The sequence below is a fragment of the Petromyzon marinus genome, chromosome 27 (genome assembly GCF_048934315.1).
Source record: "Petromyzon marinus isolate PM22_M1 ecotype Great Lakes invasive population chromosome 27, UKy_Petmar_22M1.pri1.0, whole genome shotgun sequence".
Lineage (NCBI taxonomy): Eukaryota > Metazoa > Chordata > Hyperoartia > Petromyzontiformes > Petromyzontidae > Petromyzon > Petromyzon marinus.
In genome coordinates this window covers 3,000,212-3,017,252 of record NC_133693.1, presented here as the reverse complement: position 1 = coordinate 3,017,252, position 17,041 = coordinate 3,000,212, and the positions used below count along the sequence as shown (strand labels likewise).

Below are 17,041 nucleotides of genomic sequence, written 5' to 3'. Positions count from 1 at the left end.
TCCCCCGATGGGGAATCAGGATCGAGGAATGTTTTTAACGTTTTGCAAAATCACAGAACCCACAAATGTTATCCAAACCAGCCCCTTACGCTTACAAACCAATGCACACCAGCGGGGCAAGCGATAATTAATATAAACACGCGCAAATGAATGCCTCCCAGGCCCCAAACTCAGCGTCGGCCACGGGCGAATCTACAACAACATTGACCGTGGGGTGTTATTATTGTTATCAGAAATAAGCTGTACACAGCTAAATTAAATTACGTTGTATAAATATACTTAAAATAAAAATTCAATTAATCATCGTTTTGGCACACGCGTGTGCGCTGTAAATAAATACGCGACGCGTACACACACGCAGACACACACGCACAGATTCCCCGTATAGCCTTAGCAGACTGTAGGGCCAAGTGCTGTTAGCGAGCACCTATGAAGGCCGGAACGGTGCACGAGTGGGTGGGTGGCCAGCACCACGACCGACCGCCTTTGTCTCCCTAGTGGCGATGTTTACACACCGCACTAGGTGCTCATTTGAGGCTGACTCGACGTAGGGGAGGCCCAGGACCGGTTCAGATAATTGTCACTGGTGTTGGCCGTGAGCGGGAATCGAACCCGGGTAGCCAGGTTCATAGCGCAGCGCGCTAACCGCTACACTACCGCTACCCACACACACACACGTACACACACGCACACACACACACGTACACGAGCGCGTCTAAATGCGCGCTATAGTTGGGGAGGGGTAAATGAGCCAATAAAAGTTAGGCTATATATTCACGCTATCTTAAAAAACATAAATATATACGCAAACGCCGAGTAAACAAATTATTTTCTAATGAAAAAAAACGCCGCTGTAATAAGACACACCTGTCCCAAGCATGGAAACTGTCCATGGGCAGTAGGCACGTGTGTTGAACTTCTTTCGCACCGTACATAGCTAACCGTGCTAATCGGCAAGCAGGCAGGCTAGCCGACATGCAAAACACGTCTATTAATAGCCAAGCAACTAAGCACACACTCGGGCTGGCACGAGACGGCGTCGCCACACGTGAGCAGTGGTAGTTCTCGTCACAACCAGAACGACAATCACTGCGGGGTCGGAGCCTGACCACAAATACGAAAGAGACATCACACAGCGACGATGCACTACAACTCGGCTACTCCTGGCGCGGTTATCTGCTGGGTCGACCACCTGAACGTGAAATTGTGGCTGTTGCTCTGCATCCACATCAGCCGTGCGAAAGACAAATAAGTGCCTATCTTGTGTCTCCCCAAGGTCGACCCAGCCTCAAATGTGTACCCGATGCAGTGTTGTGAATGTTGACCCTGGGGAGACCGAGGTTGCTGGGTGTGGTGCCGGCCACACCACCCCCGAATGCCGCGCCCATGTAAGCTCACTTTACCCGTGGCCCCGCGCCCATCTAAGCTCACTTTACCCGGTGGCCCCGACAGTCGATTAACGACACAGACGCTCTCTTTGTATTGGCGTGCGAAGAGCGTGGTTCTGATCACACTGCACCTCGTGTGTTGTCTTGTAAAACAGGTGCTCAACACAGCACTTGCCCCATCAATCTGTATGACTATGTAGGGGATCGTTGTATGTATGTGACTGTGCTGGTCTGACTGGAGTTGGCCAAACATCCCAATGTAGGACAACAGAGCTTGGGCAATTATTGGCGCCAGTTATGGCTGTCTCCCCACTTCCCCGTGGTTTCCCACGCATCTGAAAACATCTCTCTCTCTCTCCCTCCCTACCAGCGAACGAGAACACTGTGCGCGCAACGAATTCTCAGCTGCGTAAATTGTAAATTGGTTGCATCCGTTTCTCAGGTGTGGTGCGACATGGAGACGAACGGGGGCGGCTGGACCGTGATCCAGCGGCGGGACGACGGCGGCCTGGATTTCCACCGCACCTGGGCGGAGTACAAGCTGGTGAGAGCGCGCCGGCCGCCAGGGAGATGAACGCAACGAGCGCGCACGCACCACACGCACCACACGCACGCACCACACGCACCACACGCACGCACCACACGCACCACACGCACGCACCACACGCACCACACGCACCGCACGGACGCACCACACGCACGCACCACACGCACCACACGCACCACACGCACCACACGCACGCACCACACGCACCACTCGCACCACACGCACCACACGCACCACACGCACCACACGCACGCACCGCACGCACCGCACGCACCGCACGCACCACACGCACCACGTGCAAGCCGCAAGACAACGGCTCCGCGACGCGTTACGCTAACCGGACCGCGCGAGTCATTCGCCACGGTGTTCGCCGTTACGCTCCACTCCACTCGCACGCACGCACCGTGCGTTGAACTTCTCTCGCGCCGTACGTAGCCAGCCGTGGCAATCGGAGGTGCGGGGGCTTTTTTCTTTTCACAGAACGGAATTTCAATTTCAATTGTGATTCAGGAGGGTCCCTGCTACATTGGGTTTTGATTTTATGATGTTTTTAGCCGATGTATGGAGGATTCACACACGCGTCAGGAAACCGGAGCGACCAGGAGTAAACCCAAGCGCGTGATGGGGGGGGGGGGGGGGGGAACAACACTCTAACCCCATACAGATGCAAACAGATTGCGATTAGCCCACTTGCTGTACTGGCTTCTGGCGAGCCAGGGTTACTGCACCTCCTCGACGCCCACGGGAAGGGGAGTTTCACAACATTTGTGCGGCGATTCACCAACCTTCGCCGCTGCCTCGACGGCGCCGGATTACAGACAGCGGCCACGTGCAGCGTAACCACCAGCCCCCGATGCTAATTGTGGCCGTAGACTTGGCGTCATTCCCGACGAAGGTCCCACCACGTGTTTGCGCGACGTCAAGGCCGTCGGGCCGAGCAGCGCGCGGCGCAGGCCGAAAGGACCGTGCCAGCACAGATGGAGCACGGCCGCGCAAAAACCTGCGGAGCTTAATTTGTCACTTGACCATTTCTCGGGTGCCTGGAGGAGGTGGCTCCCGACTCGTTGCTACAGCCGTAAACGAAGAGGTATGATGGATGCGGCATGCCGGCTGTGCGAATATTTTCCAAGTCACCGATCCGGAAAGGCCTGGCTGAAATGAGTCGTGCGTATTGGAGAATATTGTACGCACGGACACCAAACTAAACTACTATAAACTAAAACTAAACCATTTTTATTTTACCAGGTAAAGCCCACTGAATTGTATAGCTCTTTTGCAGAAGCGAACTGGCCATAAATGATAGTTCAACAAAGTGACTTATCACGTGGAAATGTATAGCAGCCAAATACTCTAAACTCGCGTTTATAAATGTGGAAGGGAAAACCGGAGGACCCGGAGAAAAATCCACGCGACCACGGGGAGAGAGACGCGCAAACTTCAAATATACAGCAGCAGGCGTCAGGGTCGGGATCGAATCCACGACCTCCTTGCACACCAGGCGAGGTAGTTAACATCTTGCCATATTGACACAACTATATAGACGTGCGGCACTTGGGCTCTTACGAGCGTGGGCAATTAATGATGTGAGCACACGTGCCGTTCTCTCTTGAGCTTCCCCTTACTGGATTCTCGGTGTAACTTTCGTGCTGAGAGAGCGACTGGGCATGAATAAATTACCACTGGAAATGTACCCAGAATTTTCGTCATCAAATAATGTGTTGGCCGTCACTCCGCCATGATTCTTAAACCCACTCTGCCATCGTTGCGTTGAAGGGTTGGAAGAATGGCGAGAAGGGTTGATGGCCAAAGGGCGGAAATAACAATGGAGTGGCAGTCCAGGGATGGAACGCGTCGGAGAGTGTGTTCACCGGGGACTATGGAGCGATGAAATAAATTCGCATGATGTGAACGTGCTAGGTGGATTAATGCATTGGATTGTGAGAGACGGAGGCGGGTTGGGGAGGCTTCAATCTTGCAGTGGATTGATCATGGCTGTCGCTGATGATATCATGGAATGTTTTCATACATCTGACAAAATAATGATTAAACGCATCCGTAACAAAATAAAACGCCAGGGTAAAAAAAAAACACACCGCCACATTCACAACGCCCGAAATTGCAAAAAATAATGAAACTCCAGGGGGCGAGAGAATTTTTTTAAAAAATAGCGATGTATGAGCCAATACTCGTTTCCTTTTCGAGGACGCTTACAATCACTCAGCTCCAGGCCCTTGCAGCAACACCGTTCACCTGCGCACGCGCACTGACGCTCGCCGTTAAATTATCACGCGTACCTTGTACTTTGCCGAAATATAATTGACTACGTCACGCTCAATCCCCCGAGCTGTCGAAGCGCGAGTATTGAGGTTCCACGGACAGCCGAGCACGGAGAATTAAACGTAGAGTTCTCTCAATCGAGAAAACACATACCTTCCGCTGTGAGCTTCAAACGATAATAGGAGGTTTTTTGGCAAGGCTTTGTAATCGTCAATTCCCCCTGCGCTCTTAGAAGCGATGCCACGAGTCAGTCCGAATTAGTTAGACGCACGCGGCGCGGTATTGAACAATTCCTCTCGAACGCGTTGCATTCGCCACTGGCGCGGTGCTGCTCGAGTTGCCGTGCCTCGGTTGACGGCTTCGGTCCTCTTCACCCATTGCGCACTCCCCGCCTGTCACTCTCTCATCTCCGTCTTCTCTTCCCCTGTCATGCCTTAGGTCACAGCCTACACAACTGGAGTCTTTGTTTTTGTTTGTGTTGCCAATTATTGCTGCTGCAGCTGCTGCTGCTGCTGCGTTGGCAGTGGTGCACAAACAACAAACTCAACACGTTCGTCAACAACACAATCTATCATATATATGTTGTATACATATTTGTGTTTTCTTTTTCAGGCAGTGTTATTAACAAATGTGTTGAGTTAAAACAATAATTATATAGGTATACCACTCGTCTGTGGGCGGCTAGGTGGTGCAGTGGTAACGCTTGCGACCCCACAGAAAGAAGTGTCTGGGTTCGATTCCGAACTCGGGTGCATTTTTCCGTGCGGAGTTTGTATGTTGTGCCACTCTTCTGCCACACACCGTGTTATTGGTGAATTCGTGGAGTTTTTTCTTTGCCACGATTATTTAGTGTTACTCTGCTGTTGGCAGCATGGATCCGGTTATCGCATGCCCCGCATTGTCATCGTTTCCCGCCAGCTTCTGCCCGCACAAAAAAAATACCCCGTGTAGCCTCAACAGACTGTTGGGGCAAATGTTGTTAGCGAGCACCTATGAACGCCGGCATGGCACAACAGGGGGGTGGGTGGCCAGCACCACGCCCGGCTGCCTTTGTCTCCCACGTGGTGAAGTTTACACACCGCACCAGGTAAACATCTGAGGCTGAGTCCACCTAGGGGAGGCCCAGGACCGCTTCAGATAATATAATCGTCGCTGGTGTTGGCCATGAGTGGGGAAAATCGAACCCGGGTCGCCGGGTTCGTGGCTGTTGCACCACATGCCCTCTCACTCGACCTAACAGACGGTTATGCAGCCAAAGCTTGCATAATGTGTAGAAGAGGTTGGGGAGGAGGGTGGTTTGGGTTGAAGTTTTATTGAACAAAGCTGCCAAAACATTTTCACAACTGGATCTCTTTAGCATTTACACAAAAATCAAAGTTCCATCAAGTTGTTTAACGTGGCTGCGATGCAACAGGTGACACAAATTATTTCAACGGTAACGTAAACACGAGAGTGCGATTGACTGGCTAAGTGGGGAAGGCAACCAGGTACCCTTGGCTGAGAGCATTTGAAAAATGCCATCAAGATTTGTGGGCCGGTTATAATGTTTTATAAAAGCTCCTCAAAGCGCTCAGTTAAAATGTCTCCGGCATTGGTGACGTGGTGGTGTCCGATGGTCAGCGTGTGCGTGTACACGTGTGCACGTATGTGCACTCGTGCGCGCGAATGTGTTTTGTGGGGAGCGGTGACGCAGTGGTTAGCGCGCTGGCGATGAGAATCCGGCGACGTGAGTTTGTTTCTCCACCACGGCTAACATCAGTGGCAATTATCTGAACAGGTCCTGGGCCTCTCCCAGGTGGCCTGTGCATTAAATGAATACCTGGTGTGGTAATGTGCGCATCAGCACTGGAGAGACAAAGACTGCAGGGCAGTGGAGCTGGCAACACCACCCCTGCGAGTGTTGCTGTGCCGGCCGTCAATTCGGCGCTCGCTAACGGCACTCGCCCCGACAGCCTATTAAGAGTCTACACGAAGGGGGTGGACGACCTTCGCCCCTCTATCCGTGTGTGTTGCAACGTGCGCGTGCTGCAGGGTTTTGGGGAGCCGGCGGGAGAGCACTGGCTGGGGAACGAGCAGGTACACCAGCTGAGCAGCCAGCAGCCGCACGTGCTGCGCGTGGAGCTGGGCGACTGGGAGGGCCACCACGCCTTCTCCCTCTACGAGCGCTTCTCCGTCGCCTCCGAGAAGCAGCACTACCGGTGGGGAGCCAGCGTCGCCGCCAAAAAACGACGTCGTGGGCAGGGCTGGGGACTCGGCAGCTCGCGGGGTCAGAGGTGGCCCCAGGGACTCGTTGCATATACGGCTCATGGGATATTTGTATGAAGAGGTGTCTTGAGCTGGTCAAAGAAGGGTCTTGATTTTCGACGCCAACTCACACCACCCCTGCCATAGGCTTCGCATCACGGTAGTATAACGCTCTTCGACCTAAAACTCAGAGAATGTTAACTGAACATTCTCGCAAGTAATACATCAATCGCTATCGGCATGTAATTGCTACAGGTTGTTTGCATAGCAAGGAGATAGTAAAGCCCGCTGTGTTACGATATCGAAAAACAATATATGGATTAGTTTGTCATCAAATTCATTTCTGGTCGGTTGAAAATATATAATTGTCAACAGCAAAGGGAAAATAGGACTAGAGAAACAACCGCAAGCTGTTGGTATAGCGACCTGCGGTACTTCTCTTTGTGGCCGCTGCATCAATTCTCGTAATGATTGTTGTGCTGTTGCCTCTGACCAAATTACCCAGAAAGCTCCCGATCTCATCAGATCTCAGATGCTAAGCATGGCTGAGCTTGGTCTGTGCTTAGATGGGCAACCGTCGTGCATGAAACAGGTGATGGAGGCTGCGAGCTTCCGTCGTAGGCATCGCGGGAAAAATACATCCTTGGGTTGCACTTCTGTTCTCTCGTAACTACGCTCCACGCTTCCACCAACCCGCTAACAACCAGCGCGGTGAAGTACGGACAAATAATTACGGCACAATGGGCTGTAGGATGCTCCTCAAAGTCCATATACTCGATGCTCACCTTGATAAATTCAAGGAAAACATGGGAGCGTACTCGGAGGAGCAAGGCGAGCGCTTCCGCCAGGATATACTGGACTTTGAACGCCGCTACCAAGGACAATATAACGAGAACATGATGGGAGACTACATTTGGGGGCTGATTCGTGAAAGTGTTTTACAGTATAATCGTAAATCTCGAAAAACTACTCACTTCTAAATCTTTCGTAGTAATTTGTGTATTACTTTAGTATAAATACACGTTCATTTTGATTCATATGTTATTTTTTTCTGACTTTATGTGAAAGAAAAGACACAAATTCGGCCGTTTTCTCATTGAAAATACGTAAATTTCAAAATATCACTGTCCTGGTCACAAAGCAAAGTTTGTGGTGGATAATAGCCATTTTCTATACTTTTTAGGCATGAGCGATTACGAAATGACACTTACTACCTAGGAACAAGAACTGTGTTACACAATGTAATCCCCGCCACGACCCGGAAGAGAGCCTTCGTCTCGTGGTGGAGTGACAAATGGGACATGCAGAAAGCGGCAGCACAAGACCAGCATTTGTCTTAACACAGGGGGAGCTCAGCGCCAGTCGACTCCGATCAGCACAGTTGGCTGCGTACGGTGCGAAAGATGTTCAGCATAGTACTTAGAGTGTAACGAGTAGTCCAAGCTTGCTGTGAGTTTGCTAGATCGCAGACCCTTAATATTCGCGGGTGACTGCGTTCCTGGAGAACGTCGTGAACGTTAAATCCGCAAAGGGTTATGGGGGCATGAACATGTATTAGATTTAAATATAAACACATCATCTGTCCATATATGCTAATGCATACATATATATTCTATAGCATTGTTGTGTTATTTAAGTCACCTTTAACAATAACGAACAGAAACATGTAAATGAATATTATACGGTAACTAATTTCTAAATATTGTAAAGGTAAGAACTCGCGGTGCAAACGGTGCAGCAAACAAAGGCAAACTGAGCAGGAGAGCAACTTTTGCGGCTCTCTCCATCCGCACGTTCGTTGAACTTCTTTCGCACCGTACGTAGCCAGCCGTGCTCATCTGAGGCGCGGGGGAAGGACAACAAACTGACGCAAAAAAAGCATTTGTGAAGAAAATCTTCCATGCCTCGCGATTTCTTGTTGGGTAGTGGTACACTGTGGCCTTGCACTTTAAAAACACAACTCTACATTTGCCGCGAATAAGCAAAACCGCAATTGGAGAAGCCCCGCGAATATTAAGGGTTTGTCGCCCTGCAAGTTGGCTGTGCACGTTCGAGCTTTGTTCTGTCTAACTGGGCAGGAACTCATGGGACCAGAGCAGCCTCATTTGCAGAGAGTAACCGGGTCACTCAAAATGAACAAAAGCAAAACAAACAAAATAACACAAGTCCAGCGGTGAAGTAAGCAGTCATCGTACCAAAAAAAAAAACACAACCCCATTCACTTGAGGAATTCCAAATAGTTCACAAGCATAAATCAATGCAAAATCAAAGTAAAGTATTAAATTCCCCGCAGCGCAAATCGCCCCAGGCATATTACCTCCAGATTGTACGTGGCACGCATTACAAAACTAAGTCACAGACACGCGAACATTAAACAGATATAGGGTGACCACAGCACTGTACTAATTGTGAGCGAACAAGGATATATATCTCCTTAACAGTGCTGTCGGGACAAGTGCTGCTACCGAGTAGCACCTATGAAGGCCGGCATTGCACAAGAGGGGATGTGTGACAAGCACCATGCCCAGCTGCCTTTGTGGCGATGTTTACATACCGCACAAAGGAACTCATTTTAGGCTGCGTCGACCTCGTTCAGATAATTGTCACAGGTGTTGGTCGTGAGCGGGAATCCAACTCGGGTCGCCGGGTTCATAGCGCAGTGCGCTAACCGCTACCGCTCCCCACACTCACTCTCACACACGCACAATGTGCACACGCGCACACACTCAAACACTCACTCCCAACGCGAGACTGACTCATTACATCTCGCAGAGGATCACTTCGCTGGACAAAATATTTCCATGGTTCAATTTGCAACTGTGAGTTCGCGTTTTAAGTCAATACACAAAAATAATGGAAGCTGGTTCGTAAGTGCGGGTGTTCGTAAGTGCGGGTGTTCGTAAGTGGGTGTGTTCGTAAGTGCGGGTGTTCGTAAGTGCGGGTGTTCGTAAGTGCGGATGTTCGTAAGTGCGGGTGTTCGTAAGTGCGGGTGTTCGTAAGTGCGGGTGTTCGTAAGTGCGGGTGTTCGTAAGCGCGGATGTTCGTAAGCGCGGATGTTCGTAAGCGCGGGTGTTCGTAAGCGGCGGGCATTCTTAAGTGCGGGTGTTTCTAAGTCTAGAACCGCCTGTATAAATCTCACGTACACACACACGTGCACGCGTGCGCATCGTAGGCTGTTGCTGAAGGGCTTTGGCGGCACAGCCGGGCGCTTCAGCAGCCTGAGCCAGAGCGGCGTCAGCTTCAGCACCAAGGATGCCGACAACGACAACTGCGGCTGCCGCTGCTCACAGATGGCGACCGGAGGTGAGAGAGGAGCCACTCTCCCCCAGCAAACGTCGGCCCAACGTTGGCCCTTGACGCTCCACGGTTGTCATTCACGTGTAGGGCTGGGCTATCCGCATGTCAAAGTCATCGATTAACTCACTCAATTATCCGACGATAGTTGCTGCGCCGGTGTAACTGTTTCACGCGTGGCACTTGGAATCCAGAGGTTGCCGCTTTGCAGGGGTTCCTTAAACCCTCCTCCCGCCTCTGTCGACCCAGCTGTGTATCAATGTGTGCACCAAGTTTGTCGACCGAAAGGCCGCGCGTGGTGGGGTAAAGTGTGGGTACTTCCACGTCTTCCATGATGTCTTACCGTCTGTAACGACATTGCCATCTAGAGGGGCTCTAGAGCTCCCTCTGGTGGAGTTACTTCCGCCGGAAGTCGGGCGTTAACAAGCAATTGCAGGGGCAGCTCCTTTACTTTTATCCATCGAATTGAAGTGAAAATAGTTTGGGGGGGGGGGGGGGCAAGAGGTGGGGAGGAGGAGGAGGAAAAAAAACCTCGTCTCTCCCGCTGGATTTACTCGACTACCCATCGCAGCTCTCCATTCACGCGCCGGCGAAACGCTGCGATTGGATTCGCGTGCTTCCGCTCGATTCCGGAGTGCAGGCACAGAGCCCCCCTTTGTCTTACGCCTGGCCAGGTCATTCACGCACTCCCGCAGCTGAGCACGACTAAGTCGACGTAACCCTCCATGGCTTTTATCCCCAGCATGCCTGCCACAACAACCCCCCCCCCCCCCCCCCCCGAAGCACAACAAACCCGCACGCTGCGCTGGCACACAACGCAATGCCACATGAGCTTAACACACACACACAGAGAGAGAGAGTTGTTTCTGCGTTCTGTTCCCACCCATTCCTTCGTTTTCTGTCCTGCCACACAATTGGCGAGCGGTCGCCCTCGGCCCGCCCTCGGCCCGCCCGCCCTCGGCTGGGTTTTTAAGCCGTGGAAACCCGCACGCGTGAAACATTTTAACAAAAATAATAATAATAAGACGAAGAAGAATAAGAAGAATAATCATCGTTCCGCCCGTAAACTTGCTTTCAGGCTGGTGGTTCGACGCATGTGGAGCGTCCAATCTCAACGGGCGCCACTACTCGGGGGGCCAGCACACGGGCAAATTCAACGGCGTCAAGTGGCACTACTGGAAGGGCTCCAGCTACTCCCTGCGCACCACCACCATGAAGATCCGCCCCGCCGACTTCCACTCCTGACGCGACTAAACGTCGACTTGTCGCGCGACTCGCTACTCGCTACTCGCTGCTGCAGCTGCAGCTACCGCTGCTGCTGGTTAACGGTGGCGACGCTTGCTCTGGTGGTAGACGTATGGGTAGAGAAAGTAGGGTCAGATGATTTAAGTTATCTTCATGAGCGGAGCATCGGAGCAGAGATTTCACCGCTGCTCCTCAAACCCCCCCACCCCCCACATACCGTGCACCGCGCCCCCTCCCCCGCACTCGGAGGCTTAATTTGCCACCTGGCCTGGTCTTTATCCCAGGATCGTCCTCTGTTTGAGTGAGATAGCGGCCCTGGGACATCTGTAAGTAAGCTGCGCAACAATGCCCTACTCTCAACACGGTGCATTACAATGCAGTTTCGCCCCCTCCTCCAATGCTGTGAAAGACATTCTTCAGTCCATGACTTGTCCTCATTTTTTGTGGTTCAGAGGTGGCAACCCTGATAGAGACACACACACACACTGCCCAACCGTCACCGCACTCCAGTAAAAGTAGAACTGCATTGTTTATAGTGTTAATATTAAAGCTATGATATTAATATATTTTATCATGGATACCCCTGGAGTTTTGGAGCCCGAGACAAATATCCCCGTTTGTTACCTCCCCTCGAATCTGGCCCCGGTAAGTTGGCTTGAGCATCCAAATAACCGCTCAGTTATTGATGGCGTTCGGCCGTGGTGACTGATCACAACCAGCTCGTACGGGGTTGCCAGGGCGGGCGGTGGGGTGGGGGGGGTGAGGGTTTGGACGACTGCGACTTGTGGTGACGATCTCTGTTTTGTTTTTGCAACAATTATTTAGCTTATGACACCCCCCCCCCCCCGCTCCTGTCCGTCTTTACATCCGCCACCGAGACTTCCTGCGTTTATTAAAAGCTGCAGATGTTCAGATGCTAGGTTTTTATTGCGCACACGAGCTTGGCAGTAAAAACCCGCTCTGGGGTTGTGTGTGTGTGGTTTCTTTTTTGTGTTTCCCCGCCGCGGTTACGTTCACGCGCTCGAGCGTGCCTTAAGCGCGTGCGCTTGGGCCACATGGCACGATATTCGATCCGGCGGTAGTTTTTAAAGTGGGCTCAAAGCAGTTGTACGGCCACTTCCATCCGATTTGTTTTCGCGTTATTTCATCGACTCATTTCTTTTTTTATGCTGACAATTTCACGTGCGTTTCCAAAGCTACGCAGCATCCAATTCGTTGTCATGAAAATACCAGGGCAATAATATTAACAATAATAATGCGAAGTTCAACGTGCAAGTTATTCATTAACACATATATACATACACGTTATTTGTTAACATTTATCAATGCAACTTTGTTTCAGTCAGGTGACATTCTTGACAGTTTTCTGAAAGGCAAACAGTTTTTAACTGACAGATAAATTATTTATTAGCGAGTTATTTGGTGATGCTGCTGCTGCATAGGCAGTTATACACAAGCACAAATAACAAAAAAATCACTCAACACATTCGTCAATAACACTGTGGCCTTAAAATAATTAAAATATATATAAGAGGCGACGTTTTGAGCAATGGCCCTTCTCTTAATAATAAATATTTGTTTTATTTTAAAGGCAGTGTTATATTGACAAATGTGTTGAGTTTTTTTATGAATGATTAAGGTTTGATTACAGATGTTAGGGGTGTAACAATGCATCCGTTTATCAATTGAATATTCCCACGATGCACCCATTGATGGTTTTAACGAATTAAAAGCGCATGTTGGTGGAATGCTAAAGGTGCCGATAGGGCTAATGGCACGGGCACAAATGTAAACATAAGGTGGAAAAAAAATAAAAGCACAGTAGAAATAAGATGTTGAAAATGGCGACACGGAAGAATTAATCCTTGAATGGGATCACAGCCCCGAATGTTGACAATTCATTATATTTGACAGGGGATGTGATTATTTTCTCCAAACAAATTTCAGCCCAGATGCTTCATCATGACAATGCCTGCTTTTATTGCTGGACGGCTGATTTTCTAAAGCCGCTCTCACCACAAGTGCAGAAGCACTTTGTTTTTTTTTAAGTCTCGGAAAGATTACAGACGTTATATATGTGCGTAATACCGGTATATTGGTATCATGAAAAAAACACTTCACAGCGTGTGGTAACTACATTTTAACATCATCTTGACATATATATGAGCCCTTTGTATATAATAGTTATATATTAACATTTTCTTTTATACCGTTTTATATTTTAAAGGACGAATGTGCGTATTCTGATACACAATAAATATGAACTGGAAAACACGTTGTGTTCTACAAAATGCCCAGTGACTGTTATACTTAAAAAAAACACACACACACAAACATTACCATTCACACGGTCGCCTTGCAGAAGGCACACATCGAGGATTTGTGTCAAGGAGCACAAATTACCACCATGCCAACGCCGGTCATCCTCGCAGCAGCAGCGGCTTGTGGCTGCTTGCCACCAAACAAAGATGGTCACTGCATCGCGCACTTTCAGATGCGCTTCTACTGCCACCTAGAACGCTCTTCCGTCCGATATTAGGAATCCACTGGAGCGACGCATTTTTAAATCTATATTTAAAACTAATTTCTTTAGAACTTATTTTTGTGTTTAGTTTGTTGTCCTTCCCCCCGCACCTCCGGTTAGCACGGTTGGCTACGTACGGTGCGAAAGAAGTTCAACATACATACGTACACCGTGCATACAATATACATACAGCATGCAGATGGCACCGTAGTTTGCGCTCTTTCAACGGAGGAGGAACAGAAAAACGACACGAAGTCTCTCTCCTGAAGCCCTCTCGTTGTGGCGAGCAGACCTCGATGGTGGCATTTCAGCTCCCAAACCAAACTGCTGCCATCGTCATGCGCAAAGAATGGAAAACAAACACATACGCGAAAACAAAGAAATATTAGACACATGCAAGACAAACGCCACGCGTCACATGTGTGGGATTATGTTTTGAGAACGTTTAAAAAGGGTAAACGTGTCCATCCTGCCTGTGATCTCGAGTTGAGCCGTCAATCAATTATCAGCCCTGATCGATCCACTGCTGGGTGAAGTCTTCCCCAAGCCGTCGCCGTCAATCGCGGTCCCGCAGTGTAACGATCCACGGAGCATCGCACACCAGCTGGTTTCACCGCTCCATTTCCACGGCGGACGTCCTGCTGGGCACGTTCACTGTCCTGGCTCGCACTCCATCCTTTTTTCCGACCACTCGCCATCATCTCTTCTCGTGACGCATGCAACCCGCACGCAAAACACAAGCGCTCTGATAATATCTGCATTGTCTTTGGAACTGATTGGCCTACAATAGAGACGGCCTTCTGTTCAAGGACTTGTCTCACCATTAGACCAGAGGACGCCAAAAGGCAAACAGTAAAAAGGCAAAGCAAGTATGACGGACGCATATATTATCAGAGCATGTTTGTTAGCATTTTTGTCCACAAGCATGTGCTGAATGTAGACTTGATGCATTTGGTGTTTGATCATCTCAAAACCTCCTGCTTTATTGCCAGAAAGAGTAAATCCTCTCCTCGTTTTGTTCATAATTTTGATACCGGCAAAAAAAATGTCCCATAGATATTGCGTGCAAATTACTCGGCCCGTATTTATATTGTCAGATGCATAACGGCATCGAGCACAGCCACTTACGGGGAACGGCCTCGCTAACGGTTGCTGTCAGAGTTGCGCTCTGCCTTATTTCAGCTTTAACAATTTAGAAAAACTAACGAAGCTCGCTCGCTTCCAAGCGAGACGGAAATGCCAATACGTCACCGTGTCCAATTAGAAGCGTGGCCTTGCTCTTTTCAAGAGAAACGTATTTTGACAATTTTTATAAAGCGGAGCCAAAACTTTTAAGTTCGGCGCTTTCTTATCAGATTTTCAAAAACAACAAAAAAAACTGAAGAAAAGTGGCTTCGTGTTATTGTAAAAGACTCTATGACCTTAATAAAAAAAATCACGATAATATCTGGCAAATGCTTCAGAAGCTCGACTTTCTGTTGGCCACGTGATCATTTTGAAATTGGGAATTTTGGGGGGTGGTTTTCTGCCATCTTTCAGGAAACAATTTTGAACGGCCCACTGGTCCCTGACTTTTCTGTAGCTGAAGTAATGCTTTAATTACGTTAATTGGAATAATAGGAGCCCTTTGCAAGCGCAATTTCTTTTTCACCTCGTCACTCCCATGCTTATTTTTTTAATCAACGTTTCACAGGAGTGGTCATCGGGCCGATGTTCGTCGGGGAAAGAAAACATTTCCGCCCGCCCCCAAAGCCTAAATGCACAACGGGAAGCGTCGTGACAACATTCAGGGATCGGATTCCCGTGGCCGATTGGGGTCCAACTAGTGTGACTTCACGCCACCTGTGTTTGCTTGGCTCTGGGTGGTAATGCCCTCCTGGTCTTGTCGTGAGGCCATTGCTTTCATCATCCCGAGGAACCCTGTTGTGGTAGCGGCGCAAAGTTACCGTGGGTGCCTCTGGGAGCCCTACCTCATAAAACGAGGAACACAAGCCTTAACGAACGTCCCTTCGGGATTAATTTACATCGCAACTCATATCGTGACCCCAAAAGCCAAACATTACGGCATGTTACGGCAGCGACAGAGAATAAATATTGCGCTCCAAGTCCGAAATCGTGCTGGTGCAAAAATATATTTACGTGTTAATAACAATGAACATATTCCTGGTTCTTTCGGTAAAGTCACGTAGAAGGAAAACAATAAAATAATAAAAATATAAAACAATAAAAATGAACAATGACACCTTTGTTGAGTCACACCTGGACGAAGGCTTCCTCAGGCTGCGTCAGTTATGGGGGTGCCTTGACTCTAGTTAACCACACTTGTCAGTGCGATTCAGTGAAGGAGGGATGCCCAGGATCGGTTCAGATATCACTCCCCACTGATGTCATCTGTGGCAGGGAATCAAGTTTAGTTCAGCGGTCGCAGAGTACATAAACGTTGCATCTCCGATTACGACAGTTGGATACGCACGGTGCGAAAGAAGTTCAAAATACATACATGTACATGCCCGTAAAGCAATTCAGGGATTGAACGGAATACCTCACGTCCTACCCAGAGTATACACCGTTGCCTGCTGCTGCTGGTGTTTAATGAAAGCCGGGCCATGTTTAACCTCAGTTCAATTCCCACCCATGTCTAATACTAGGGTTGGTGGGTCCCCGAAAATCCCAAACCCGCTGGGCTGCAAGTTGACGTGCTCGCAGGAAGGCACTCGAGAAAGAAATAAAAAAAACCCGGAGCACATTCACAACGGCCGTACGCATAACCTTGAACGTACACAAATGCCAGGACCTGTACGAAAGAAAGCAATACCGTACGTTGCAATGACCTGTTAGCCAGTACATTGCGCAGTTAGGGTGTTCTGTCACTCTTCATAACGCGACGAAGATGAGTGAGAAACGACGAGAGCAACGTGCGCGAAATCACCGCGCCGAATCGCGCGAGGAATGTGGCAGCCGGTAAGGACTTCGTAGAACTGAAGCAAAAAAGAAGAGAGCTGTCACTTCTTTTTTTGTGTTTGTTTGTTATCCTAACACCGCGGTGCTGCCGATATAAACTGTCTGTCGCAATGCCAATTGATTTCCGATTGATCGAACCACGCCAGCCCGGGTCGCACAAAGCGCGCAGGGAAGAGACAGAGAGAGAGAAGCCCCGCGCCTCGGCCATCTCCGCGTTTTTTTTTTAATTTAAAACCCGGCTACAAATACTAAAAAAACATCTTCGGAAATGTCTCGTCGACCGTGAAGTGACGATGAGCGGAGGGGGGGGGGGTGGGGCGGGGCTGGGGGGCGGGGGGGGGATCCCTCGGCTCGTGACAGAATGCGGTGGCGGGGTCGTGATGGATCCCCTGTCCCCTGCTACCCCCGCCCCACCACATTCGATCGCTCTGTCGGCCTCACGCTTTCGTTGGGCCGACTGTTGACGACTGCTGTGGTTCCCTTGGGTCGCGCAGCTCTCACGCCCCGCCCATCGCAATACAGAAATACATGGTTTTTTTACTCATACATATTTTTAAAAAT

General features: G+C 49.6%; 1 protein-coding gene across 1 annotated transcript in view; it reads left to right on the top strand.

Annotated features, from left to right (window-relative positions):
- The window catches only part of LOC116946635 (angiopoietin-2-like), a 50,144-nt gene extending 36,875 nt beyond the window's left edge, over window positions 1-13,269 (top strand). The window contains exons 6-9 of the mRNA XM_032961744.2: window positions 1,831-1,932; window positions 6,244-6,410; window positions 9,629-9,759; window positions 10,829-13,269. Coding sequence (XP_032817635.1) covers window positions 1,831-1,932; window positions 6,244-6,410; window positions 9,629-9,759; window positions 10,829-10,995 — 567 coding nt within the window. The 3' untranslated portion in view covers window positions 10,996-13,269. The remainder of the gene's footprint in view (window positions 1-1,830; window positions 1,933-6,243; window positions 6,411-9,628; window positions 9,760-10,828) is intronic.
- The last annotated feature ends 3,772 nt before the right edge of the window (window positions 13,270-17,041 follow it).